Source organism: Phaenicophaeus curvirostris, chromosome 1 (assembly GCF_032191515.1).
Source record: "Phaenicophaeus curvirostris isolate KB17595 chromosome 1, BPBGC_Pcur_1.0, whole genome shotgun sequence".
Classification (NCBI taxonomy): Eukaryota; Metazoa; Chordata; class Aves; order Cuculiformes; family Cuculidae; genus Phaenicophaeus; species Phaenicophaeus curvirostris.
Genome location: NC_091392.1, coordinates 114,861,564 through 114,889,323, shown reverse-complemented (window position 1 = coordinate 114,889,323; position 27,760 = coordinate 114,861,564). Strand labels below are relative to the sequence as shown.

Here is a 27,760-nt window from a genome sequence, read left to right as displayed (position 1 = left end):
GGTGAACAATTTGTACTGCAAAAGCCATTCATGAGTACTGGAGCCATCTGACCTCTGTTAAGTCTTTTCCTTAGACTCCCCAGCCCATTTTAATGTGTAGCAATTCTGACTCACTGCATTTTACTTTGAGGCTGGGCTGGAGTCAATACACAGTGGCGATGACCAAAGACAGATTTGTACTGCTGCTCTCATTGACATTTCTGTTCTGCATGAAAGTCAGCAGAACAGAACACCTCCATAGTTCTGGGTCTTGGCATCAGTTTTGGGTTCATCGGAGACTGCCATACATTTGAATCTCATTTAGAGCCAAGGCAGTGCCAGGTAATGCTCCCTTCTGCTGTTGGTGCTGAGGGTGCTCATCTTGGGCAAAGGAGAGGAACAGGCAGGTAGAGCAGTACAGTCTTTGTCTTATGTGAAAGAATCATGGCAAAATGTCTGTCAGAGTCATAAATCTTGTGTCCTTAAATGCTTTCCTGCTCTCAGTATCACTAATGTCAGTCATGTCTCCATAAATACTTACACAGGATAGTAAAGAAGTAATTAACTGTCATGCTACGTGGTAAGTTGCACAGTGACTATTCTGGAATTTATTGTTGAAGAGATGCAAAAAGTGTATGCATGTTGTGATACTTGTGGAATTATGTTAATCTGCTCTGTGTACTATGTGCTAAGACAGGACAGGGCAGCTCTGAACAGTCTCTGCTGAGGGAATACATGATGTCCTGGAAATGCTCAAAAAGCTCTTTCAAGCCATTTAGGGATAAGATGTTCAACCAGTGCCTATTGCATTAAAAGGACTCTGTTCTGGTAATCTAATATTTGCAGAGAGTATCTGCTGAAGGCTGAGCAGGCAAGTCAAGGTACCATTCTTTTATTCGTGTAATCTCAACAACATGAAGATGGCCAGAACACAATGCTTTGCAGCCAAACAATGTGTTAGCAATAGAAAAGAAAGACTTAGAGCATACACAATGCTTTTTTAAGCTTCCTCTCTATCACAGATTTGATAGACTGATCAAAGAGTCTTACCTGTACTCTTTCAAGATCAGGCTGTCATCAGACTAATGCTGAGCAAATACATTCAGAAGTCATCCTGAAAGTTTGTTCAAATCTAGAACTTGCGTTCACTTTTTCCAGTCCTTTGAATCATCTCAGCAAATTGAGTGTTGTGGGTTTTTTTAACCTGGAATCCTATGGAACTGGCAAATGTTCTATCATACGGATGAGTGTGAGTGTGCATGATTAGGGGTTTCTGGGTTTTTTGTCCTCTTTATTTTTGCATTCTGCATTTTCTCTCCTGGTACCTTTTAGACCTAATGGCTATTGGGCCACTATCTCTATTCAGAAAATTAGAGGAGCACGTGTTTCTGGAGGCCACTATGCTCCTCTGTTAAATTCTTGGCTTTCTACAAACATTGTCATCAGTTTGGAAGATGATGTGAGACATTTGTGAAGGATGGTGGATCTGACTCTGGCACAGTCAGCCTGCAGTCTAGAGGTTAATTTTTCCCCTTCCTAAGTCATTGCAAAGAAGCAACAGATATTTTGATTCACCAATCACCTACCTCTACAGAAAAATAAGTCAAAAAAAGAGGAAAAAAGAAGAGTGAAGTATTGAAGTCAAAGCAAATAATAAGTTCCTGTTCAGCTGTGTGCTATACAAGTCCAAATAAATAAAATAACTTGAAAAAATGTTCTGCTCACTGATAACTCATGAATTAACAAACAAACAAAACCTATAAAAATGTAATATTCCTCACTAAATTCTAATTTACAATAACTATTTTCTTCTGAATGATCTAGTGATTGAATGGAGGATTTATTATACTTGACGGACATATTCATGCATTTAGTGCACACAGGGACGTGGGGCTACAAGACTTTATTTAGTCTATGAAAGATTAGATTTAGATTTAATTTAAATTAATTAATAAATTAGTGTATTTTAGAAACTAGCGTAATCGTCCAAATCAGTGATTCCCAAAGCCGTGTCTTCTGTTTGTGGGGCAAGGAGAGAAGTGAGAAGGTGCTGCTGCTGGCTATGTAGGGACCTGACCTGCTGGAGCTGCTGATGCTTTGTCCCAGCACCCTTGGGACAAGCAGACATGAAGGCTTTCACACCCTTAGTGATCATATGGTATGGACAGTCTTTACTCTTTGGCAAGGCAGCTTTGGGAGGGCCATAGAGGTTTTGCTCTCTGATTCTCCATCCTGTCAGTCATCAGCTGAGGAAAATCACGACAGCTGTGTTTACACAACCAGAAGAGTTTACCATAAGCAGCAAGAGGTTTTCTGGAGTTTCATATTAGATTCATGCTGTGACATTTTTCCACTGCAGTTTAGTACCCTACAGCTAAGCATGCTACTCCAAGGCCACTTGTACTCTTCTTAGTTTGCAGATAAAGCAAAGCAAGTTTTGCTTGCATGAAAGCAGGAAGGAAAAATATAGCTCATTGCAGAGTAAGACTGTGTTCTGAAGCTGGAAGGAATGAATGAAAAAATGAACGAATGAATGAATGAATGAATTGCAGTGCATTATATATTATACTAATGTACGTATATAATACTACTGTACAGTCTCCACTACCTGATGAATATTTACTTTGACTTTGTCAAAGATTTCTAGCGTTTTTCTTCTCCTCTCCTCTCCTCTCCTCTCCTCTCCTCTCCTCTCCTCTCCTCTCCTCTCCTCTCCTCTCCTCTCCTCTCCTCTCCTCTCCTCTCCTCTCCTCTCCTCTCCTCTCCTCTCCTCTCCTCTCCTCTCCTCTCCTCTCCTCTCCTCTCCTCTCCTCTCCTCTCCTCTCCTCTCCTCTCCTCTCCTCTCCTCTCCTCTCCTCTCCTCTCCTCTCCTCTCCTCTCCTCTCCTCTCCTCTCCTCTCCTCTCCTCTCCTCTCCTCTCCTCTCCTCTCCTCTCCTCTCCTCTCCTCTCCTCTCCTCTCCTCTCCTCTCCTCTCCTCTCCTCTCCTCTCCTCAGACTGAAAATTCAGGGAATATAATTTCTGTGACCCTTTTTTTCTTTTGAAGGTTTTTGTTTTTGATGTTTTTTCTAATGACTGGAGTGGCCTAGTGAACATAGCAGCTGGACCTTGGGGTTGGTGTACACAGGAACTTAAGTCTCAACATGCTTCCTTAGCTCCCAAAGTGAAGATCCTAAAACAATTACTGCTCAGCAGCTGTCGAAGCCTGGAGCAGCCTGGTCTAGGCTCCTAAATGGCTGCCACAAAAGTCTCTACACTAGTACATTCTTGCAGCCAGGTACCCACAGGACTTCCTAGATCTGACACTCAAGACACACGTAGGCCCATTGGGACTGGGACTCGGCATGTGTGTACCCTATAGGGTTCAATGCACTGGAATTTCTTTATATACTAGCAAGAAAGTGCAATAACAAACAAGTTTATTGAAATAGATGGAATACTCAGATGAAAGACACAAATTGACATGTCTCTGTTTCTAAGGATGGGAAGGGGATGGGAAGAAGAGGATCAAGTTCATCATTGTCTATTTCTGAAGAAGCTCATTTTCTGTTGGTGAAGCTGTTTAAGAGTCAGTACATAGCTAAGGCAATGACTTTGGGAATGATTTGAGCCATTACCCAGATAAGAATGAATCTGAGTGTATTTTGATTATCAAAACATGGAGGCTATGACTTTCCGAAGAGTTGAAACACATGTGCGCTTTCCCCTCAGCATCCCCAAGCAGCATTCTTTGAGTTATGGCACATGAATCTCAGGTCTACAAAGTGACTGCAAAAATTCATGAAGCATACTTGCTTCCTTGCAGTGGAATAAGCAATCAGACAAAGTGAAGGAAAACTGCAAGCTAACTATCAATAATTTAAACATTAACACTCTCTGTATGTGGTTGCAAATGAAAACCTGTATGACAACAGAACATAGTACCACATGGGAATTTTTACAAAAAAAGCTAGGCAGGCTCTGCAATTACAATGGTTTAGAAACCTTGCTAGCATTGTAGCAGGTATGAAATATCCTTGGATTAAGTTAAATCTCTCTTTTCAGGCAAGTACTTAGATCTCTGACTTCTCACACAGGAGAGCTAGCCATTTACATAAAAAAGTAGTTTTAAGCCTCTCATGACCCCTCTTACCACCCCTACCCTCCCACCACCTGCAACGTGACTCCATTCTTTTTGACATTCATTCTTGGTGCCACAGACATCTCTGTGCTCAACCTGCTGTGTTCGTATTTAGGCACCAAGTTAGGTTCATTCATTGTATAGAATACTGTATGGCAGATCGTGGGACTGCATTCCACTAGGCCACACAGTGCCGGGAAGATAAGCACAGTAACAGTAAGTGTAATGATGCCAAAAATCCTTTCATCATTGCAGGCCTTGTTGGCTCTCAGGCCAAGACCTGGCCCACAGACTCAAAACTCGTACTTAATACAGCTTCTCCTTGCCAGAGCTTTAGAGGAACAAAATCTCTAGAACTCAGAAAGCTGCCAAAGTGATACGAGTCAGAAATAATTTCTAAGTCCCATAAAAATAACTGGCCAATGTATAATACCCATGCTATGTGGACACCACTCCTACCTGGTTACCTACCCATAAGCTGACCACTTTAGTCTTCTACCAACTCCATGGGTTGTGTGCTGGATGCAACTGCCTATGCTAAGCACTCAGCTCTTTCAGCATCTCCCAAGCACCACAACTTCTCCCAGTGCCACAAAGAGATCAGGAATTGCCTAAATTAAATGCCTTTATTAATGGAATAGTTTTAATATACCAAAAATTAAATGGATGAAAGGCATGCTTGTCCTTTATGGCTGTCAGAAAAACTAAATATTGTCTACAGACATTATACAGCTTTTTTTTTAACCGGAATTAAATATGGTCCATAGCAAAACAAGCAATGTGTAGAAATGTATTGTTATTATGCTATTACAAACTATTTACATTGGACAAAAAACAAGTGTCTCAAAGCCAGCTTTAGTTGATTACTGTTATGATTCTGTGTAGCTTGCCCTCATCTCCCCTTTTAACTATTATATATAAAGCAGGCATTAACAAGGTTTAAAAAGTAAGTAATCAAAAAAAGCTCTGAGTAGCAGGGACAGTGAGCTTTCTTCATCAGCACCAAGCATGACTATTCTATCATTCTCCTTCAAGATTTAAGAAGGAGTTTAGACATCCCTGCAGGCTCTTCCCACATCCAACCACCTGTCTCTCCAATAAATTTACTTTCAATGCCAGGAATCCCCACAAAGGCAATACCTGGTACAAGAATACATTTTAAATATATATATTTTAAAGGAGCATGTTTTCTTCTAGCAGTATTGTGTGCTGTCTCTGCAAATGCACATTCACAGTAAAAACAGATAAAATAAATATTTGAAGGAATCAGCACAGTGCATCCAGTTTCACTTTCCAAACAGAAAGTGGCGTGTCTGCTTTTAGTGGTGGTATAAGGCAGAAACGTAATACAAATCCAACTTTGCTAAGTCAATATCATGAACAAAGAAATCCTGGGTAATTACAAAATATTTGATTAACAACTCAGCCAAAAAAATGGATAGGTTTACTCTACATCAGAGCCATTTTCTGAAAAGGACTTCACTGGTGGTTTCATAACAGACATACAGCACAGAAAGCATGTTTTTTCAGTTTGCCAGAAAGATTAATCAGAATAGTTTGTCTATTCAATCAAACATTACTCTGCTGTAACAACATTGTTCTCAGTTCCCTCTCTCTTTGATCCTCCTGCCTGTATTTCTCCTCTAATTTTTGTTTTTCAGAGTCCATACTATAAAAAGTAGAATCTGCGCTTCTCCTAATCTTCTCAAACTGACTGAAATCCGCAACATACTTTCCATTTGGAGACAGAGAAACCACAGGCACAAATTCATAGCCCCAGTGGATCTCCTCAGGGATGTAGGAAGTCCTGCTTTGGCAGACAGCACTGGTGGACTCCACCGTGGCGTTCAGAAGCACCACAAGCTCAAAGTCCTTCTCTTTGAGATTTTGAGGTGTGAGATCTCTCAAAGGGCTGCTTTCATCCAAAATATGGTAGAAGGTTAAAGGCAAAATGAGAAAAGGACTCTCTGAAGAGGAGTCAACATTGAACTTGACACTAGCTTGATTCAGCAGGATCCGCTCCCCTTCTTTGGTTTCATACGTCTGAAGAAGTTTTCCAGATAGCTGACATTGTATAAGAAGGCTCTTCCTCATATTTGCTACTCTGATCACCAAACAAAGTTCTCCATTGTGTTTAGTAATGACAGCACAGTGGCTGAATTTAATAGTCTCTGCCCTTTTTTTAGGTCTTGCAATTTTGGCCAGAAAGGTACCTGTGATGAAGATTTCGATCAAGGTGGTGATGACCAGTTGGGCCACAAGTAAGAAAATGGCATGAGGACACTCCTCTGTGATGAAACGAAATCCATAGCCAATGGTCGTCTGTGACTCCAGGGAGAAGAGGAATGCCCCAGTCAGAGAATCTACATTCTTGACACACGGCTCGTGCTTTGGGGTGAACTTGTTTATTTCTAAATCACCATGAAGGAATGCAATGGCATAGTAGACAACTCCAAAGAGGAACCAGGTCATAACAAAAGTAGCAGCAAATAAGGTGAGTTTGTACCTCCACTTCATGTCTATAACTGTAGTCCACAAATCCTGAAGGTAGAGTAGGTAAATACCATCGACTTTGTCTATCCGTACATTGCTGTGACCATTTTTGGACATCACACGGGGCTTGTGTGCCTTAAGCATGGCAGTGTCGATGCCTCCGTTAACCAGTGGGACACGAGACATATTAATCTTTGTGGTTTCCATTCTCACTGCTTCAGTCCTAAGGAGAGAATAAAAGAAGGCTGTTAGTTTATGACAACAAAGCAGAAAACTAATTCTGAAAAGCATTTGAAAATGTTGATGGAGAGAAGGCACAAACATAATCTAAACACAGCAGCAGGGAATAAAAGCAGTTGGAATATAAATTTACCATTATACAATTTCTGACATTAAAATAATTTTACATTCATTTTTCCAGGAAAAAAAGATCATCCTTTGATTCTGCCAAATATGGAGAAGTAGGTTTCTTTTATGATAGCCTGCAAAAGAAATTTGACCAAGCTGACATTTTATATTAGTACTTTATTTCTGTAAAAAGCATTAAATTTTTTTCCTTACGTTTCTCTAGAGAAGAGGCATTTTTTGATTACTGAGCAGGTTTTCTTTAATGCCCTGAAGAGAGACATCTGATCAAAATTAAAGTCGCGTCAACGCTTCGTTTAGATTGCAGATCCAGGACAGCACCTCTGTCTCTTCCTGCGACAGAGGCAAAATGAGCCAGACCAGCTTTCACTGTGAACAATTAACTTCCACAAGTGATTTACTCAATCGGATCTCGCTCTTTGTTACAAACATACAGCTCATCTAGAGGGAAACAAAGCAGACCTGAACACATCAAAGTCGAGTTTTAGAAAGGCATATTTGCACCTGAAAACACTTTAAAGCTGTTTGCACTGTACAGCACTCCAATTTTAAGCCATCTAAGGAAAAAAAAAGGAGGCAATTCACAAAGTCAGCATTCTAGCTGTGGGCCCTGACCTGAACAAACCCAGCAATCATTGGACTACCCGACTCCTGAAGTTTGTTTACTGTGCATCAGTCCGGATGAAGATTAAGTGTGCTGACACTCAGGACTGAACAAAGCCCACAGAGTGAAGCAGAACAGTGCCTGTGCCAGTTTGATGAGGCAAGTAACAAGACTCGACTTGCAGGACCAGACAATGATTACGTAGAACAAGGACAGTGCATGTTATAGTCGTTTCCAACAAAAAAACTTCCTGCTGGCAAAAACAAAGAAAAAAAACATCCCCTGCATCCTTTGTGCTTTGGCAGGTTGTACAAAAAGCATTGTTTTGTTCCATTGTTTTCCTCAAAAAGAGCCTTAAGTCTTCCTTATAGCTACTTAAAAGAATTTTGCAGGAAGTAGAAGATATATTTGTGGTACACACATGTGCCAGTCCAGGACATCAGCATAATTACCCACTGAAGTACCTTTCCTGTTATGTCAATTAAGGAGAAATTTTGCTTATGACTGTACCCACCACACTATTGCAGGTTTTCTGGGAAAGGATAATTAAATTTAACTCCCATTAACACCTGTAGCTCACTCTAATTTTGGTTTAATCACCAGCATTTCTCCTCCATAGTCTATAAGCCTTTGCCATACACACACGCACACACACAAACATGTGTATCTACATATATATATATGTGTGTATATATATAAAAGAAAGGAATGCACCAATGATCCCAGTAGGAGACTCCTCATGTGACAGTCAAATCAACACACAACGCACAGTATGTCCGGATAATAAACAGGAAAAAACCTTCAAGTGATCTGAAAAAGAACAACCGGAGGAAATGAAGCGGGGGAGGCAGTGAGGTGGGAGGGGTAAGGGTGGGAAGGAGCATACATGCAACTGCTCTTTAGGCAAAATCAAAATCAAGCACTACTGCCAGTACAAAGTAAATAAATGCAAACTCTAATGGGAAACTTTTTAGGAAAATGCATAACAGTTAGTGAAGAGGTTCAGTTCCCCACACAGAGCCTCACTCTGGATAAGCCATGGTTATAAAACGTGTGCAAAAATCTGTCCTGAAATAAGTACGCTTCTTCCTCTCAAGCACATTTCCTCTTAGCCATTACTCCCAGGCGCAAACTTTACCTTGTCAGAGCAAACTTTCCTGCCACAAACTGCTAGGCCAGAAGAGAGCTGGTTTTCCCGTCCAGCACTTGGGACGTGTCCCCATCCTCCTGCTCAGCCTACCTGGCTGCCTGCTCTTGGGAGCAGCTTCCCATGGTTGCCTGCTTCTCCTCCTCTGGAGGCCACAAGGATGGAGACGGCAAAGGCTCCACCTTCCCTCATCCAGCTGGTGGGCTTGAGCTGGTGGGGCATGCACAGTGCTCATCGGCTCGGTGAAGAGCAGACTTTCCTGGTCAAGGTCAGGGAGGGCTCAAAGCAAGGGGCACATGGACACTCAGCACATGACACTCACCATGACTCTACCATGCCCCAAACCCACTGGCTTCTGCACAAGTGGTTGGTGTATGGGAAGTAAATCTGGTGTGTCTGGGATGCACTGGCCATGCTGTGCAGAGCAGCTCTGCCTGGCATGCACTGAAGTTCTGATACTTCCTTCATATGCCAGGCTTGGTACACATACACTGTGCTGTTCTTTTGCAGCACCAGCTGAGTCCACAGTTCCAACTTGCAAAAGGGCCTGGAAGGAGTTGTTGCCTCTGCCTCTGCTCTGCCTTGAAATACGTTGTTCCCTGTCCAGGAGCCCTGAACAGAGAAAATCCTGACACTGCAGCCTGTCACATTTTCAGATCTGGAGGACACCGAACATCTGAGATATACCAAAGAATTCCCCCTACAAGATGGGAGGTGGGAGGGTAGTTGCGAGGCAAATTGTATCATGACTATGCCAACAGAGGGACAGCTGCAAAATTTTCCATTTCAGGCTTAACCTGAGAAGTAAAGCTCTGCTGCAGCCCTAGGCAACGTCTCCAGACTCTGTTTCAGCTCTCAACCAAAGCTGTTTCTCACTGTTCCTCTCTGCTGTGCCCATGTGTAAGGTTTACCTCCGCATATGAAGTCAGCATAGCATAGATGTTAGTTTCAGAGTCTGACATAGATGAAAGAGGCTGTATCAGAGCTCCCTTGCTGTCTTTTGTGTCCTCCTTTGATTTGTATTTCTGTATGCGACAAAGTAACTCAGCTTTACAGTGATTTCCTGAAATGGATCCAAGCCAATTTCTGGTGCTTTTTTTGGTAGTAGGGTATTTTTTGTGTTGATTTGCTTCCTATTTTATTCTTTTACATCACTTCTTCCTCTGTGATCCTAGATTCCTCTAGTGCTCTTTTCCTCTCTAGGGAAATTCATCCTGGTTTCCTTTCCCTGCAGAACTACTTCCCTTCTTCTCTGCCATGCTGATGTGGGGAGAAAGAATAGGTCACACCACCTCTGAGCAGCACCGCCTCTTCTCCCTTCCCTTATCACTGGCAGCAGCCATCAGCAGCCATGCGGGGGAAGAAACCCTGAAGAAACCAACAGTGGAATAAACCCAGGCTTCAGGGGAGGGTTCTCTCCTACCCTCCGCTTCCCCAGTGCTTCCAGAGTGAAGTAACCAGTACAATATTCCACTAAAAATTATTTTTGGCTGTCTGTCTGTATAAAACCCATGTTGTAACACCTAGATTAATTTCCCGTATTTCCCATCTTATGTCTTATATAAACATGTCAGATACTCTTTGCTGTGACAATCATACCCAGCACCTCAGCTGGATGATTTGGGATTATTTGATTTCTACTTCTTTTCCTCTAAATCAGAAATCATGTCTACCACAGTAAGTTAATATAACCAAAGAAGCCTGAATAATAATAGCTGTATATATTTTTAAATTAAAACTACTTCTACTGACCATCAGTTAACTGATTTTACACTGATAAACTATTTTTGTTACTGTAAACAAGCCCTACTCAAACTGCATCTGCAAATAAAAATGAACTAAAGAACAGGTACTTCAAGGAGGAATAAAATTAAACCGTATCAAACTTGTCTAGCACTCTAATGTCCTGTGAATTACCTCCTTTCTTCACCAGCCCTTTGGAACGGCCAAAGGAGACTCCCTATTAGAGCGCATGCTGGTAATGAAGTTTAGTGCAGACAAAGTCAATAAAACATAGAGCTACATACCAAAAAACCAACCATGAATACCTTGATACTAAGGTAATTCCAGCAGCCAGGGGTATAACAAGCACATTAACTCTGCTTCCAGAGACTGCATTATCAAGAGGTCAGAGCCAGCTTGCATACATGCAAAAATGTTCTTGTTGTATGAAGCCAGATTTGCTTGTGCAAGATCTCTTTTGGCAGAAACAACTGATTAAAGTGTACAGGAGCATGACTTGTTTGAATGGCCTCAGTTGTTTGCTCTTTCTCAAATCAGAAATATTTTGCCACTTGAGCAAACCCTCCTGCATGCTTCACTGCCACTCTGATACAGGGGCAAAACTTGAAGTGTTTTATTAACCAACATAAACCATTAGCAGGCTTGGTATTAAAAAAAAAGTAGAATTGAAGAAAGAAAATATTGAAAAGAACTACGTAATCTTCAGATTCTTCCTAGGTCTGATGTGGTTCAGTAGGTTATAAAAGTCCCTCCTGAATTCTCAGTGCTCTGCCTAGCATGAACACCCTCCTCCCTTTGGACTATGCACCAGATTATGCTGCACAATTGCCAGCTAGCAAAATCTTTCTCTGTAGCTAAGTTAAGGAATACAAAAGGATGCTTCACCTACACCAGCAGCATCAGTATGCAGTCATACAGCTGGACACAGCTACTCTGGATTTCATAGAAGAGTCTTTCAGCACTAGATCTGGTTAGTATTAAGAGCAGTGATAAGCAGGCTGGTAATCAGTCAAATTGTGAGAGATGCTGCCTTTAAAAACTAACAACTTTCTATTATATTTTTATTTTTATAAATACTTCCTCAAGTCCAAATCAGTTCCCAAAGCTGTTCATTTCGCTCCCCACCCCTCTGTAGAGCAGCACAGGGCAGCCTTGTGAATAGTGACTCTCCCCAGGATCAAGCACCCAGGAATGGGTGAAAGCACAGGTTCAGCCAAGTTTACAGGCAGGGTAGTGCCTGGGGGCTGCAGAATTTACTGTGCTGGAGCTGAGGGTGAGCCGTGTGATGGGGTAGCTAGCAGCATGTTTTTATCACTGATGGTAGGCCCAGGGCAACAATCATTTACAGACCAGTATGAAGAAAGTGAAAACCCAAATCCATCTTTTTTTTTCTCTTAGGCTGCCTGCCTGACATCTGGCCGTGAAAAATTAATGCAAGCTGAAGAAGGCTTATGGCACATTGTTTCTGAGGGAGATTTGTGCAGGAATCTTGCTCTTTCTAAGAGCAGGATGTAAGTCTTTGCAGCAACTATTGATTTATGTAGATAAGCCTGTGAAACTACACAGATGCAAGCAAATAGGAAAAAAACAAAGCAGGCAGAGAGAAGGCAAAGGATGACTCAAAGCTTATTGAGGTTAATGAGGAAGGTCCCACTGATTTCACAGGTCTCTGAATCAGGACTCCAAGTAGACAAAAGCATGTTCCACTAGCATCTGAACAGCTAACATACTGCAAGTGAGTTGTCTGTCTTTTAAAAAATCTGCCTCAGGCTCTGCGGAAGAACAGGGGACTTGGCCATGCAGAGCCTTCAGTATGGGAACTTTCACCTCACCAAAGTCTTCTTTCAGAAAGAAGTAAGTAAACTGATCAGTTTCTGAAACTCCTTTTTGTGCTTGATAGCATGGTTTGTACAATGCTCTGGAAAAGAGAGAATGATTCCCCAGAAACTTGTTCTGCTCTTCTATTTTTACAAATGGCTTTTCTTCAGCAGTGCAACTTCTGGATTATCTCCCTTGCTGGCATATTGTTGCTCAAATTCTTTTCGGTTTCAAACACTTCATTAGCACAGTTCAGCATTAAAAACCTGCCTCTGCTGTGATGTTTTTCCCGCCCACTAACCCTTTCCTCATCATTGCTGTGCAAACCTTACCTGGCTTATTTTACATGGACAAGTCTAAACAGACTCTTGAGAGCCTGTCCTTTCTGTTTCTAGGGAGCTGAGTTCTAGAACTACTCTGCAAGCCTGAAAAGGACATTATTCTTGCATTATGCTTATACCAGCATTATGTTTATCAAGCTTATACCCTGTACCTCCACTTTCATTTACATCTTCAACCTGCTGTAGGAGGATTAGTGACCCCTTGCAGTAGGACTCTGGCACAGGCAAACATCTCAGCAACACCTCAGAGAAGGAACTGAGCTAAGGAAGGACTTGCTACACAAGTGGAAGGTGAAGAAGTAGAGAAGGGGATACGTTGATTGAAGACTGATGATAAGCCAAAGAATGCCTCATTTCTGGATCTTCTTTCTTAGATACAGGATACTAATGATCCATTTAGTGTCTTACATGGTGCTTTGTGGCATGCTCAAATGCAAAGCTGTTGGGTGCCCAGCAAAATGAGGGTCAGAAACAAAGACACCTGTACATGTTGAGCTCTTCCAGTACATAAGAGAAGCTAGGCAGAGATTTTCTGCAACATAGTTTTTCACTTAGTCAACTAAGGCCTACCTAAGTCCTGCTTAAGTACTTAATTCCTTTTTTGGGACGAGGCCCTTTGCAATCCAGCTGCTCCAGCTGCTGTGAGGGCATGCTTTCACACAACTCCCACTGTCTTTACTATCCTGACATGAGGAGTGGTCACCTCCCTGGAGCCCATCTCCCAAAGGAACACCAGCTGGACAAAAGCACTCAAAGAGGTTGTGCTGCACTTTCCTCTGATTTCAGGGCTGTGGCTCAAGATGCTGTAGTTGTTTGCCTAGAGGTATATTTTACTTCTCTTTATGCTTATTTATATATTGTGTAGTGTAAATCACCTGGCTATAATCCGACCACATGAGTTCATGTTTCAAGACAGTTTCATATTTCTGTAGAAAATGACCGTGTTTCCTCCTAGTATTTTAGTTATAGGTGGTGGCTTTTATAACAGTATAGAAAATAATGGGTCTGAACCCTTGTGCTGCTTAGGTTGTTAAGGCTGACAAAGTACATAGGGAAGGGAGTCCCCTCCCAGGTCAGTGAGGAACACAAACATACTGGAATGGGCTGCTGTCTAAGTTTGCTGGGAGTGTCATCCCCAGCTCACTGTAGGTTGGCTGTGTCCTTGTTTTCCCTTCTTTCACAGCAGGTGAAGGACAGCACCTTGTTTTTAATCTGCCCAGGACTCACTCATGAGTTCACAAGCCGGCAGACACCTACTCTACTACTGAATAATAGTAATAAAGTTAAATTCAGAAAAGTGATTTGCCGGACTGTAGTTGGTTTGAAATTTGCTGCTTTTATTTCAGACCTGAAGAAGGGTTAGTGTGACAAAAAGCTTGTCTGGTTTCTTTTTTGTTTGTTTGCTATCTTCTCCAAATTAATTTCTTGGTCTAATAAAAATCTGGTTTCATTAAAAAACAGACAAGCAGACAAAACCAAACCCAGGCAATTACTCTAGATTTTTAATTTGAATTGTCAGCAGGTGGCTGAAAATGAATAGTTATGTGCCCAGTCATAGTTACGCAAGAGACGAGAAGGGAGAAAAGTTAGCACTTTGCTGATAGTTCACAAAAGCTGCTAAAATGTCTGCAGTCTGCCTTCCCCAGGGCCACTTTTCCCTGTTTCTCAGCTGCCGTCTGGTACATGAAATGTATTTATCAGGCAGCAGCAGGATATTTCAAATAATTTAGAATGGTTTGTGCATCTCTTTCCTTTCTTGGACTACAGATACCCCAAGCCTCAAATCCAACACTGAACACAAGGTCCCAGCACCAGCCTTGTCTCACTCTGAAGAGTACGGGCATCGGCTCCTACCTGTATGTCAACTGTACAGTATGAATACATGCAGTGACTCTGCAGCTCTCTTTTTAATTACCATTTGCAATGCCAATTCATTGCATGATGCATGCACTGTATTTCAGTCAAGTTGGGTTTTGTTTTATAATTAGTCATTGCACACCAAGGCTCCCGCAGCTCAGTGTAGGTGTGGCTGCGAGGTGAGGCTCCCTGCAGGGTGTCAGGCTTCTGCTGTGGCAGATTTTTTTGATGTGCTCTCTTCATATGAAAGCTGCATTTCCCGTAAATCATAGCAGTCCTTTAGGCCACACCACGAGGCATTACACTGATTGAGGAACAACCTTAGTACCCCACAAACATTCCACTGCATGTACACATTCCCAAACACTGCTGAAATAAAGCTGTTTATAATTTTCCATCTCTATGCAGTCATTAAATCTCAAAACTGAAATGCTAGTCTGAGAGAAGGGTTTTCCACAAAAAAAGAAAAATAATCTGTGCCTTTTAAATATGTAAAAACCTAAATAGTATTGAAAATAATGGTAGGGATGCAAAAAGCAAGGCAGCTGGCAAGGGAAAAACATTTTATTTAACGGCCTTATACTGGTAACTTTTTGTTCACCTAGTGCGTAATGCAGACAGAATCAAATTTAACTGTGGAAATAGCACACCTTGACCCAGTTTGAAGATGGACTCTGTTACAGAAATAAAACTTTTCCTTTGTGACAGTTTCTGGATCTCTCTTACCTATACAGTGTAGTGTTTTGTGCTACTTCAGGGTTGTTCGGCCTGGAGAAGGCTTCAAGGAGATCTTACAGCAACCTTTCAGTACCTGAAAGAGGCTACAGGAAAGCTGGGTAAGGGCTGTTTATAAAGACTTGTAGTGATAGAATGAGGGGGAATGGGTATGAACTGGAGAGGGGCAGATTTAGGCTAGACATAAGGAAGAATTTCTTCACGATGCAGGTGGTGAGACACTGGCACAGGTTGCCCAGGGAAGCTGTGGCTGCCCCATCCCTGGAGGTGTTCAAGGCCAGGTTGAATGGGGCCTTGGGCAGCCTGGGCTGGAGGGATGTCCCTACCCATGGCAGAGGGGTTGGAACTGGATGATCTTTAAGGTCCCTTCCAACCCGAACTATTCTGTGTTTCTGTGATTCTATGATTCTGTGATGCTATGATCTAGGCAGAGTAACGATAAATGCAAAGTAACCTAGTAATGAAACCAAATTTCTGGCTTCTTTGCATGGCCAGGTCATACCAGTGAATTTGGTCTTAAGATATTTGCAATGCTACAAAGCACATTTCCAAGACAGAAGAATGGGTTTGTCATGTTTTCATCTTAAAACTCATTACAAGCCAATTTTCTCTGGAGGTTATTTGAATATGAAGGATTGCCCTACCTGTGTGAACAAGTTTCTACTGTGGAAAATGTTTTTAAAAGTCACTCTTCTTTCATGCTAGCAAAATGCAGCCTGTCCACTTCCCTCAACTAAACCTAGTGATTTTTAAATTATATGTCTTTCTTTCTTAGGCAAAAGAACAGAAGATGTGACAAGCATAGCAGAAGCATATATAGATTACTTACTTATTTTTTGATAATTATTTTATTGTGAATTACAGAGTAAATGTGGTCAGTATTCTCTTTAAAGGGCACAATAAAAAATGTTCATTCCTACTCCATTTTCTCTGCATTACAAATATTTCAAATTGTACCACGTACCGATTTCCCTTGATTGTCCAAGTTTAATAAACAGAGAGCAAGTTCTGCTTGATCTGAAACAAATATTTGGTCACTACTTAACAAAAAGTTATTAAAAATTTTAAATACTGGGAAGTATTTACAATTCAATAGCGTCCAATAGAATCAAGATGTGTGATGTTTCACAGGCAAATATATATATATGCGCTTGCATAGAAACCATCAGTTTATTTTTACTATTGAAAATATTTTTATGTTATATGTGTTTTTATAAGTGCGTACATTACCTATTCTGCAAAGTACAAGCAGTTGCAAATACAAAATATCAATGTGGGAGATTTTGGTGTATCTAGAGTCCCTTGTGAATGCATCTTCTTTTACACACATTTCCCTTCGCACCATTATTATCCTTGATAAAGTCTCCAGATCTTGACATGGAATAATTTTCTCAAACAGCAATTCTCAGACACATCCCTGGTGACAAGTAACCACAACCTCTGCTTATGGTCTCAGGGCAAAGTCTTTGCCCAATTAAGTCTCTCCTTGAGCTTTGCCAAAGCACAGCACAGTCTCTGGGAGGCCACTGTGTCCCCACCCGTATCTTCATCCCTGGCTCCATTCCCACCCTGGACCTGTCACTATGCCCAGCCAAGCTCCGCCTCCTCATTAGCTTTATGGATGGTGGCCACAGCTCCCAAGTGAGACAGCAATGATCACAAGGGTCCAATAAACAATTAAAATGCTGCACAGGTGTATAAAATAGAGCCTTTCATTTGCCTCTTTGAAGTGGTCAGGGAGAAGATAAAAATGCCTGTGACACTTTCATATTGGTGTAGAGTTGCTTATTTCCAGTACTGCCCAAGAGTTTTATTTCAGGGCAGCTTTCTCTTTTTTCTTTTCCTGATCAACCCATGGATGTGGTTAATTTAAGGTTTAAAAGGTTTTTTCTCACACATACACATACACACACACCCATATATGTTTTCCACTGAAGTCTGTACTTTTTCCTAGACCCACCCAAATTCCAGTACATAGCTCACTTGTGTGCCAAGCTTTCATACTCTCCATGCAATGAATGGAAAAATGTCCTTTTTTTCCACTTCTACACAGTCTGAGGAGAGGAGAGTGAGAACATGTAGAGGAGAGGGAGGAAAGTCCTCCAGAGGAGTTTAGTTATATTTGTTGTTTCTTAGCAGAAACAGAAGAGAATCCCAGTGACGTCTGTAGGATTACTGTTTTGACCGTGGGTGGAGATACATGAGGTCGGAGCCCCACTGCTTGCTTGGGATACTGACTTGTATTTGTGGAGTGCAAAGGAGATTTAAAAATTAATAATTGCAAAGTAAAAGTAGCATAACCTGCTGTCTGGTATGCGTTTCCATTCTGTCCATATGAAGTACTTCAGTAACACTCTCAAAACTATTTATATTTTATGAGAGGGATGAAAACAATCAAGCTTAGTGGTAAGAAACATTGGGGAATTTTAAATGGAAATGATAATTTTTAGTCCTTTCATAGATATTTCAGGCCATGAGCATCTCGGTGAACGGTGGTAGAGAAAGGGCTCCTCTTGTCACCCATAGCAACCTGGCAGAGGTCAGGCTACAGGACTACTACCTTTCCACACCTGCCCATGCCTTTCCTGCTGCTGGGGCTGCTGTTGTAGCTCATGGAGTGGCAGGAGCTGCGAGGCCATGGGGAAGGAACCAGCAAAGCACTGTTCCCTCCTGCTTTTGCATCCCCACGGTGAAGTCCAGGACTGCAACAACATGCAAGCTCTGTGCAAAACCTTTTCCATTCCTCTCACCTCCGTGGGGAATCTCTGATGTCTGGTTAAGGCTGGAACCCCTTGATTTCCTCTTCTCAGTGAAGGTATTTATAAAGTCTCTATGACTTACAGAGCCACCTACTTTCATGAAGCTTGTTGGAACATAATTTCTGAAGCCTCTGTTCACCTGCCAAGTTAAGCTGAAATTAGCCTGTGGATTTAATCATAAGGGCTGTTTTGTATCCCTTCGTTGTGAAGGGATGGAAATTAAAATATACTTGTTTAATTATTTATCCTTTCCATCAACAAAATCTTATTATTATACAGAACCTTATTGTCATTCTTATATTGCAAAAAATTTGAATAAAAAATAAAGATTTTTTTAAGAAAAAGCTGTTCCTTGATTTTCTTGACTGGGAGGTTACAGAGGCCAGGGTTGTATGTCTTCCAGATAAACTCCCAAAGAATCAGAGGTAAAAGAATATTTGTTTTCCTCACTGCTTTCCGAAATTACTCAATGATTGCCAATTTCCATGACACAGACCCCTCAGTCTGCTGCAGAGACTGTGGCTTCTGAAAGGGAGGAAATAGCATGAATGTACTGGTGCACAACAACTTTTTTTGATTTTCTTGCCAAACCAAAAATATCAAAACAAACATAAAAATGAAAAAAAAAAAGTTTCAACTTCTCTGGAAAAAAAAAAGTCATTCTGGACTTCAGACGATACGTATTTAAACCAAAACTAAACCTTTCCCTTTGCTTTGACTTTTATACAGGAGTGTGTGTGTTTTTAATTTGGATCAAGTGAAGAATGAAAGTTGAAGTGACAGTTCACAACATCTTGCTTCCTCAAAATCAAAATGAAATTTTTTACTTTTCAAAACTGTTTTCAGAGTCTTTCAGTCTAAGCTGCTCTATCTTGTTCACATTAATTCATTATATCCTCACCTAAATCTTCATTTTCAGCCCTTAAGACTTGACTGAGAAATCTCAGCCTTCCATGACTGTAAGGACCCCAGGAGTTTCCCAGCTGGTTCAGTAACAAGTGAAGCTTGTACAGTGATCTACTGTTCCTCTTAGGATAACATAGCAGAAGCAATATTGTTGGCATCTGGCATATAATTGTGTGATTTATTAGTTATTTTTCTTTGTCCTATAGTTTCTTGGGAACCTCCATAAAAGCTTTGTGGTGCTATGCTACAGCAGTTTGAAAAACAGCAGTGATAATGCACCCAAACAGTAAAAAAAGAGCTTACGCTCTTTTTCAAAGTTACTGCATTTCCTTATACTCAAAGGAGGTTATTTTTCCTGTTTATTTACACATACCTTATCTTTATGACTGTTCCTTTATAATCCCATGTCATCTCAAAAGCTCCACGATGTTTTACAATTGAAAACTTGGGAAGGTCTAACTTTGATCACTGAAGTAATTAGACTGAATAGAACATTGTTCATGTTCTGCTGAGAATAGTTTCCAACAACATTCAGAATACCACCAGCTTATTTATAAAATTAAAAAATGTTCATCAACTCCTACCTTGCTTTTTGTAAGACTTACAGGTGCACTTTGATGTTTCCGAGCAGCCTGATTTATGAGAACAAGAAATACCACCATTCCCCAATGACTTTCTGTTGCCTTGTTATAAGGCTTGATACATAAATGGAAATATAATCTGGCTGAGAAGTCCAGGGATAAAGAACAACTGGGGCAAGAGGAAATCAACTGCATCTCCCACAAGAGATCATTCTTTCAATGGAAAAATCAAACTTTTTGATCTCTAACCCTCTGTACTTTTCCTATAGTACTCAATTTAATAAATCCTCCATTTTCAATGAAAAACACACATGATGGGAAACATGTAACTAGATCTAGTAGATGTTTATATATTATCTTATTGCTGTCTATATGTTATTTTGGTGCTATTGGACAGTATTTTGTATACAATTATTAATGATAAGTGATTGCAAAAGTAGCTAAGCAGATCTATGAATATATCTCAAATTGCAGTAGTATATTTCATATGGGGTTAAGATACTGCTGTTGCTGGAAGTCCCAAAAACTGAGACTCTACCAGTCAGATAATAGTTTAATAGCGATGCAGAAACCTCCTTCATTCACTGCTCTGGTGACACAGTGTCATACTGAGTCTTTCCCAAAAGGACCATGTCCTTTCTGAAATTGTCAGCTGTTCCACAGCTACTGACGACCCCCATAGCTCTGCTTTCTTTTGCTCTTCGTTGGCATCTTATTCCCCTTTCTCATCAATAACTATTCCTTCTGACTTTTTTGCTGGTTTTTAGACTTCTCTTATGTCATTCCAAAGTGGCTTCCTGTTTGATATACAAGAAATTCCCCTCTTCACCTGCTTCCAACCAAGTGCTGAAAATACACCTGTTTTGAGACTGATTACAAATTCAAGAAACATCTGCTCATCGTTACGTTCAGCTAGCAAGTATATCCTTTGTGTTGTGTCATGCCTCACTGTTAGATCTGAAATCATTTAGAGTAGGTCTGAAGTTTTCCTCTTCTTTGTTCATCTGACTGCAAAGTATGTTGCTGATGTGCAGCACTGCAAGAAATATCCTGTTCTGATTAAAGGCTACGCTCAGCATCAGCATTGACAACAAGTGATTTGTTCTGTTGGAGGCACTCATTTTCCAGTATGATTCTGCCTACTACATGCTTGGGATACCTTGAATAATACTTCTTTATATAACAGTGAGTTTTGTCTGAAAGAAATTTGGAGATACGCTTTTCTTAAAATTTGCCTGGGAATACCATAAATCTGGAAACCTCACTATGAGGCAGTAGTTCTGACTTGGCTGCCAATCATCTACCAGACAGCCATTACAAAAGGTACACACATTGCAAGGCCAATTGATGGTCTGTGGAGGTTGAAATAACTCTCTGTTCATGTTAGCTCTCAAAAATATTTCTATCTAGTCTGAGCTAGTCTTCAAGGCACTAGGGAAAATCTGGAGCTGGACACCCCCCCACAGTGCATCTGCCTCTTCTAATGCCTGGAGTTGCTCATCTCCTTGCAGCATCTGATGAGCTGAGACCAGACCTTTAACTTTTAGACAGGTGAGGTTTATTTTTCCTTGCACTTGTAGAACAAGACCATGCTTCTGAGAGATGCTTTTATGGAAATTCACTGTTGCAGTGCATGTGAAGGTACCCCTACTATTTCTGGAAGCATAAGGCTTACACTTGTACAGGATATAGTATGTGTGTACTTTAAGCTGGAATATCCTAAATAAATACGTCAGTCTTACTTATACCAATGAAGCCTCTCAGGTCAAATCCCATAGAAGATGCTGTGCAGTATGGAATCCAGTGTAAGATTATGCAACATGATGTACCTTTTCCATCACACATACAGTTTAGTTATTGTAAAAGAATGTAAATTATGCACTGAAGCAGATGATCAAGATTCTTATGCAAAAACAAACTATCTAGGAATCTAAAGATGCAGGAAATGTCTGTTCTGTTTTATGGGTTCTTGCCTATGACATTCCCTACCACAGGTCAATTTGTTTGCCTTTATCCCTTACAAAAGCAGGGATTCATCATACTTGTGTCGCAAAAGGCTTCTTCACCCATGCACCTCCAAAAAATGATATCTGGGTAAACCTGCAAACAACCTGCATCCTACATCTTTGTCCCCACTGCTTCTTTCAGATGTTCCCCTTTTCACAGTACAGCTCAAATCTGTCTCTGCTTTTCACCATGCTTAAACTGCCATTCAGCAAGATGAAGCTAGTATCAGTTGAAAAAGAGAAGGAAACAGAACCAGAGCCATTCAATGGCATATATTTTCTTAAGCTGAGTGAAGTTGAAGATCAGAAGTACTTTCTGTTGATAGCACCTGGAGTTTAGAAACTCAGCAAATTCAGAAACTTTGACCATTGTTTCCTTCCGAGGCTGGGGAATTAGGATGTGATCGTTCTCCCAGATTTTTTGTGGATTTCAGTGTTAATGATTGAGCTCATACAGTATGTATTATTAGCAATATAGTTAAAGTAAGTATAAAAAAAGTATAAAGTATAGTTAAAGTAAGAACACAAAGGTTATTGACTTCTGTGACGCTGTCAGTCTTTATGTGACAGCTTGGGTGGTTAACAATTTTCTTAAAATCATAAAAAGCAATCAGAAACAAAAGTTTTAACTTGGTTGTGTAATCAAGATTTATAAAATCTAAAGAAGTAATGTAGCATTTAGAGACATAGTGCCCCTCTAACATTTTCACTGCTTACAAAATAGAACTGCATCTGCAAAGGCAAAATCCCACATCAAGTTGTGATAAGATCACTGGGATTGCTCCACTGAAATGTTCTCCTGGATTTCTGCACATAAAGAGTAACGAATGGCCTTAAAATTAGATTTTATGTTCCCTGTTACCTGAAACCTTACAGAAGGGAGAAAGATTTACTACCAATAAATATTATTCTGGGTTATGATCAAGTCACAGCTTTGGTCATTTTACACTGGCAGAAAAAGAAGTCAACACTAAATTTTGTACATATTTTGTGCCAAAAATATACATTAAGCTTCAGTACATCTTTTGGGAAGGAACTCCTCAAGACTTGAGCTGAAGCCCTGATAATGTTGTTACCTCTACTGGAAACTGAGACAGCGGCTTGTAGCATTAATTGTGTTGGCATAGTTAGCTCAAGTAGAGTAAGGATATGAGGAAAACTAAGTTATATTATGAGGATTTCTGGTAGTATGATAGACATTTAAACATCTGCAAAGCAAACTGAAGTACAACATAAGTCTATCAGTTTCGCTTGTTGAAATCTGTTCTCACAAATGAAGCCAAACAGAGCTCAGCTTGGAGCTCATGATGTAATGCCAGCAGCTGAAGAACCCCTTCTGACCTCTACATTTCCCATAGCACTGTGAACGTGTGAATGAGAATTAGACCTGAAGCCTTTTGTTTGTCCATTATATACAGATGAAAATAGCATTGTTAGATTTCCCACACCTGCCTGAGTTGTGTTCATTCACCTCCAGTCTTGTGGAAGCATTTTACACTGCAGACCATTTCTTTTTTGTGCCTTGACAGGAGCTTTCAGCACATTTTACATAGCACACTTTACAGCAGGTAATGGACGTATTAATGGCCAGAATCCATGACCTGATGTTCACTATGTTAATTTATAACTCATAAATGGAGTCTCTTGTAACAATTGACTTTCTGCCTAATCTCTGCCTAAAGAAAGAGGAGTTGTAATCTAAACCCGATAAACTGAGAACAGTCAAGAGACCACCAAACATGCCAGTTAATGAAATCCAATATATTAATAAAATAAAAAGTTGTCTTAGCCATTTTTTGCATTCTAAGTTGTTGCGTAGTTGTGAAAATGTTATGTCATTTGCTTAAGAAAATGAATCATAATTGCAAGTGCTCTGTATTACTCAAACACCTGGCATATGCTGATATAGCTTTGGTATGTGAATGCAGCTCAGCCTTGTTCAAATGCCATGCAAGTCACATCTTTGCTGCTCTTCCCTGTCCTTTTACCCATTGCTGCAGTATACAGAGTTGTGGTTTAGTTGTTTATTGTGGAGAGAGGGGATTATTGATAGGTTTGATGTGTAAGTGTTTGAAGAAGTAAAATTACAGGAAACATTATTTCCACATAAGGCAGCAGGAAACTGACGCCTGTTTGCTTGGGTGAGAGGCTGGAAGGGATTCAGAAGAGAATAGCTGGCATGGAAGTTTCCAGGGGTAAATGTAGGCAGCTTTGAGTCAGGATCATCACTGAGCAGAAAACAAGGTGGGCAATTAGGAAGATCTTTACAGATCAGGTCAGAAAAATTCCATTTTTTTTTATTTCACATTTTCCTTGAAGAATGTTGACTGAAATAAAAATCATCCAAGCAGGAAAAATTTATTTACTGGTCAATGTGTTGAGAACATCTATTTTTATTATATGTTTTTCTCAGGCTACATAATTCTAGTTAGAAAAAAAGGAATTTTGATGACTATGTGTTTTTCCTTTGTCTCTTCATCAGTTCATGCTAAGAATATGCCTTTCAAGTCATCTAAGTAGATGTACTGTTTCTTCCTTACAGATTACGATAATTTATTCAATATATAAACATTTTCTCATAACGACTCAGTGCAAAAGTGCTAATTGTAGATAAGGAAAAGTTCATAATGTAAAACCAGAGAGGTATCTTGCAAACTATGATCTAACCAAGAGTGAATCACCCCAGTTAAAGCAATGGAGATTAAATTAATCTAATCAGGCCACACTATTGTTCCAGTCAAAACTTTACTTTATCGCTTCTGATTTACAAAAAGAGGGTGGCTTACCTAGGCTCTCTAGGCGTGGACAAATCTAGTTGACAATCTCCATGAGAAAAACAAACCAGAAAGGAGTCATGTGGTTTTAAAATGCACCAAGCTACAGTTCGCAAGCTTTAGACCTCCCCTTCACCTTAAAAGCCAAGTAAAATGGTGTATGCCCTGAAGGTCAAATTGCAGGACCTACTTTGAACCAAGTGGAAGAGAGATATTTCTTAATCAAGAAGCCCTTCTGGAAGACAACAGAAGGGCATCTGGCTTTCATAACTCAGCAGACACAGTGCAGGGAGGGAAGGGGCTTTGCAGGTAACAAAGTACCTAGATCAAAATGATCGAATGCTCACCACTAACACTTGCTAAGTGAGCCAGATCTCCTCAGCAAGGAGACCAAGAGGATTCTCAGGCCTTCACACCTAAAAATTTGCAAGACTTCTCAGTATCCCCAAGGCTGTCCTGCATACATAGGGAATCTACTCAACGTCATGGTACTTCCCTGAGAGACAAGCTGGGTCCAACCTGTGTCCCAGCAGTTCAATTTCAACCTTTCACCAAAGGCAGCGTAAAGTTTGTCAAGGGCTTTGCTGGAATATGACATTTGCCAAACACCTTTCTCCCCAGAGAAAATGACTGCAGATATGTTATCCCAAAACATATTTTGTCCAGTAAAGGATGATAATACTCACAGCATTCATGTAGTTGCTTGCTCCCTTTTGTCTGACCATGACCTCTAACTTGCTGTGAACCTCAGAATGTGCTTACGAGGAGGGAAAGACGCTATAGATCTTGCCGTTTTTTCTTCCTTCGTCCAGCCCTATTTGCAATGTATCCACTGTTTTCGGCTGTTCTCCATGTGTATTTCACACAATTCAGGCTATATAGGTATAGAATGAGCAAGCATTTCAATTCATCAACAGCCAGTATAAGGGAACTACTTTTTCCAGCTGTGCCCTGTTTATTCCAAGAGCATGCACATGCTTAATGCCAAGCTATTTACCAGACTAATGAGACAAACACATTGAGTGCTAAAATGATCCTCAAGCCTATAGTAACTCATTCAAGGATGTCACCAGTGTTCCCTCATCCCAATGGGTTTAAGAATAGCACAGCAGGAAGATAGCTTTCAAATATTTAACATTTAGTGGATTCATTTGGACCATAAAGGTTGATTTTAACTATCTATGCAGTATAGACAATAAGGTAAAGACTTTTCCTTCCATTAAAAAAAAAATAAAAAGAAATCATCCCATAACCTGCTTTGTTTTTCCTGGAAGCAAAGTGAATCAAAATTTATTTCAAAATGTTCTGAGGTTCAGCGTGCAAAACAGTTAAGTTTCTGTTTTTCTTGGCTCCTCGCTAGTGTACCACACTCAACAGCTTTGGTCTCTACCTGTTCCCAAAGAATACAGCCTTTCTGTGTGAAATGTGTCTTAGGAGAGAGAAACAGGAGAGGAGGAGGGAATAATATTCCTGACTGCTTTACTGAAATCTGGGCAAACAGTACCTTCAGATCAAATCAGGACTGTGGGTTGATGGCTTGTTTTTTTCATGAGCCAGGATAAAAAAGAACTATTAATTTTCATTTGAAATTCTATAAAAAGTAACAGGAGTGAAGTATTGTATGTATGTTGGAAGACTGAAGCCCAAGTCATCTGCTGCTGTTTTTGTTTCTAGGCCATGCTTCATTTACCGGGATGAAATTCTTGGGGAAGTTTTTGGTCTCGTCTACATTCTGCTTTACAAAATTGATGCCAGTTTGTACTGTACAACCAGCAGTATGTTACATTCCAGGCTTGTTTCTGCCCTCCTATAAGCTGATTATTAGAGAGTGCAGAGAGCATAATGACATTTTACAGTCAAGCAATTAAAGAAGACATTTCTGTAACAGCAAATTACCACCCTTCTCCCTCAATTTTAAAAGAAGAAATCACAGGTAATAATATCACAGGAGAACACATAAAATAGGCTTGGAAGATAGGTACACAGATACCGTGATTAGAAAGACCCTAGAAATGCCTCTCATTACAATACAGCCAAAGACAAGTTAAAAAGTAATGTAGATACTCATGCTTCACAAAGGAAAGTCAGCTTTGTTCCATTTTATGACCAGCACGTCATGGAGAAAAAAGGAACTTATCTGTATATCTCTTCACGGCATGATCCCTGTGTGAAAATAAAAAGGGAGGAAAAAACGAGCTACACAGAGTAGAGGGGAATTTGCAACACAGGCTCAGACTCTCATTGCTGAGGATAAGCCAAACTTGTTGTAAACAAGTAATGTGAATACACAGACAAAAGTTGGAAGAAAATGCATAATGTTCTCCAAATCAGACATGTTCACATTCTTTATACCTACCACAGAAACCTTATGTAATCTTTTCTTGTACAGATAGGTAACAGGGACTGCATAAAGTTCTAGTCAAGTTCTCATACTGTGTCAATGAAACTGATTTCTGCATTAAAAAAACCCAAGAGCTGACTGAAACATATGATTCTAAGACTCTGAAAATCACTATGTATTTCTGTAAAAAAAAATATCTGGCAGGCAAATATTTACAAAGATAGGTTCAGTATCTGCCACCCTCATCAACAAACAAAATATCAGCCACATACATTACAAACCTCACGTTCAGTACCTTTCATCAGTGGAAGGACCAAACCATGACAGCTTTTTCTTTATCATTGCTAAACTGCCTGTATCTCAAAGATAGAGAAAAGAAGGCATGATCTTACAAACATTTTTCTTTTACAGTTTCTAAATTCTTAAATTACTAAAATAAGAGAAAAGTAGAAAAAGAACCTACTCATTAGCCTTTAGTTCCTCATAGTTTCCAACGCACTGCTAAGCATGTATGCATTTTTTGACAAATACCTCTTACCTGTAGGAGAGCAATGGTCAGATTCCTTACGAGATGTTATCGTCATGACAAGTCAAACAATCTTTTTTGTAAAACGTTGGATGTCTTTTCAATACAGCATATGTGTATGGTAAAAAAAAAAACCAAAACCAAAACCAAAAAAAACAACAAATAAAACGCAACCCTCAGAGAGTCTCCCTTCCCTCAATGTCAGTCAAAAACAAGTTGGAATAAGTCTGAGTTGGAATTACCTGAATAAAGAAACTGGAAAGAGGGAGGGAGGAGAAGAAGGGAGGGGGAAAGAGAGAGAGAAAAAAAAAAGTAGTCCGAGAGGAGACTCAGTGATGTCAGCAGTATGTCTTAAGGAAATCTACAGCTGAGCCCAGCAAACTTTATAACTACATAGCACTCGACACCCACTTACGTGGTAAGCAAATACCTGCTTAAGAGGAAACTGATGTACTTTAAAGAACGTCAGTTAATCTTTGAAGAAACTTTAGCCAGGCTGATCAAAGTCCCTTAAAGGCCTTGTTGCCTAAATAAATAAGGTTACAAGTGGTTGTATAATGCTAAGAAAAGAGTAAGAAGAATAAAAAGTCAACATCATTGATTACCCCTTTCCTGTTGGCAAAAGGGAGGCTGAATCTCATCTGAAATAAATTCATAGTATGGTT

At 40.2% G+C, this 27,760-nt stretch overlaps 1 protein-coding gene across 6 annotated transcripts; it reads right to left on the bottom strand.

Annotated features, from left to right (window-relative positions):
* Positions 1–4,705: 4,705 nt before the first annotated feature.
* On the bottom strand, positions 4,706–27,441 carry KCNJ15 (potassium inwardly rectifying channel subfamily J member 15). 6 transcript variants are annotated; one of them, XM_069871454.1, is made up of 2 exons: positions 27,338–27,441; positions 4,706–6,814 (listed from the first exon to the last, which is right to left on the bottom strand). In XM_069871454.1, exon 2 carries the CDS (start codon positions 6,796–6,798, stop codon positions 5,668–5,670), a length of 1,131 nt encoding a protein of 376 aa, XP_069727555.1. In that variant the 5' UTR covers positions 6,799–6,814; positions 27,338–27,441; the 3' UTR covers positions 4,706–5,667. The 6 variants fall into 6 exon arrangements, 5 of the variants coding, with proteins under 5 accessions (XP_069727555.1, XP_069727536.1, XP_069727545.1 ...); XM_069871435.1 differs by lacking the exon at positions 27,338–27,441 and adding an exon at positions 27,108–27,326; XM_069871444.1 differs by lacking the exon at positions 27,338–27,441 and adding an exon at positions 27,033–27,087.
* Positions 27,442–27,760: the final 319 nt, after the last annotated feature.

Coding starts and splice junctions, on each gene's coding strand:
- KCNJ15 (XM_069871427.1), bottom strand. CDS start 7,220: ATGTCTCTCTTCAGGGCATTAAAGAAAACCTGCTCAGTAATCAAAAAA. Junction 6,815..7,152: donor TGCCTCTTCTCTAGAGAAAC/GTAAGGAAAAAA, acceptor TTCTCTCCTTAG/GACTGAAGCAGTGAGAATGG.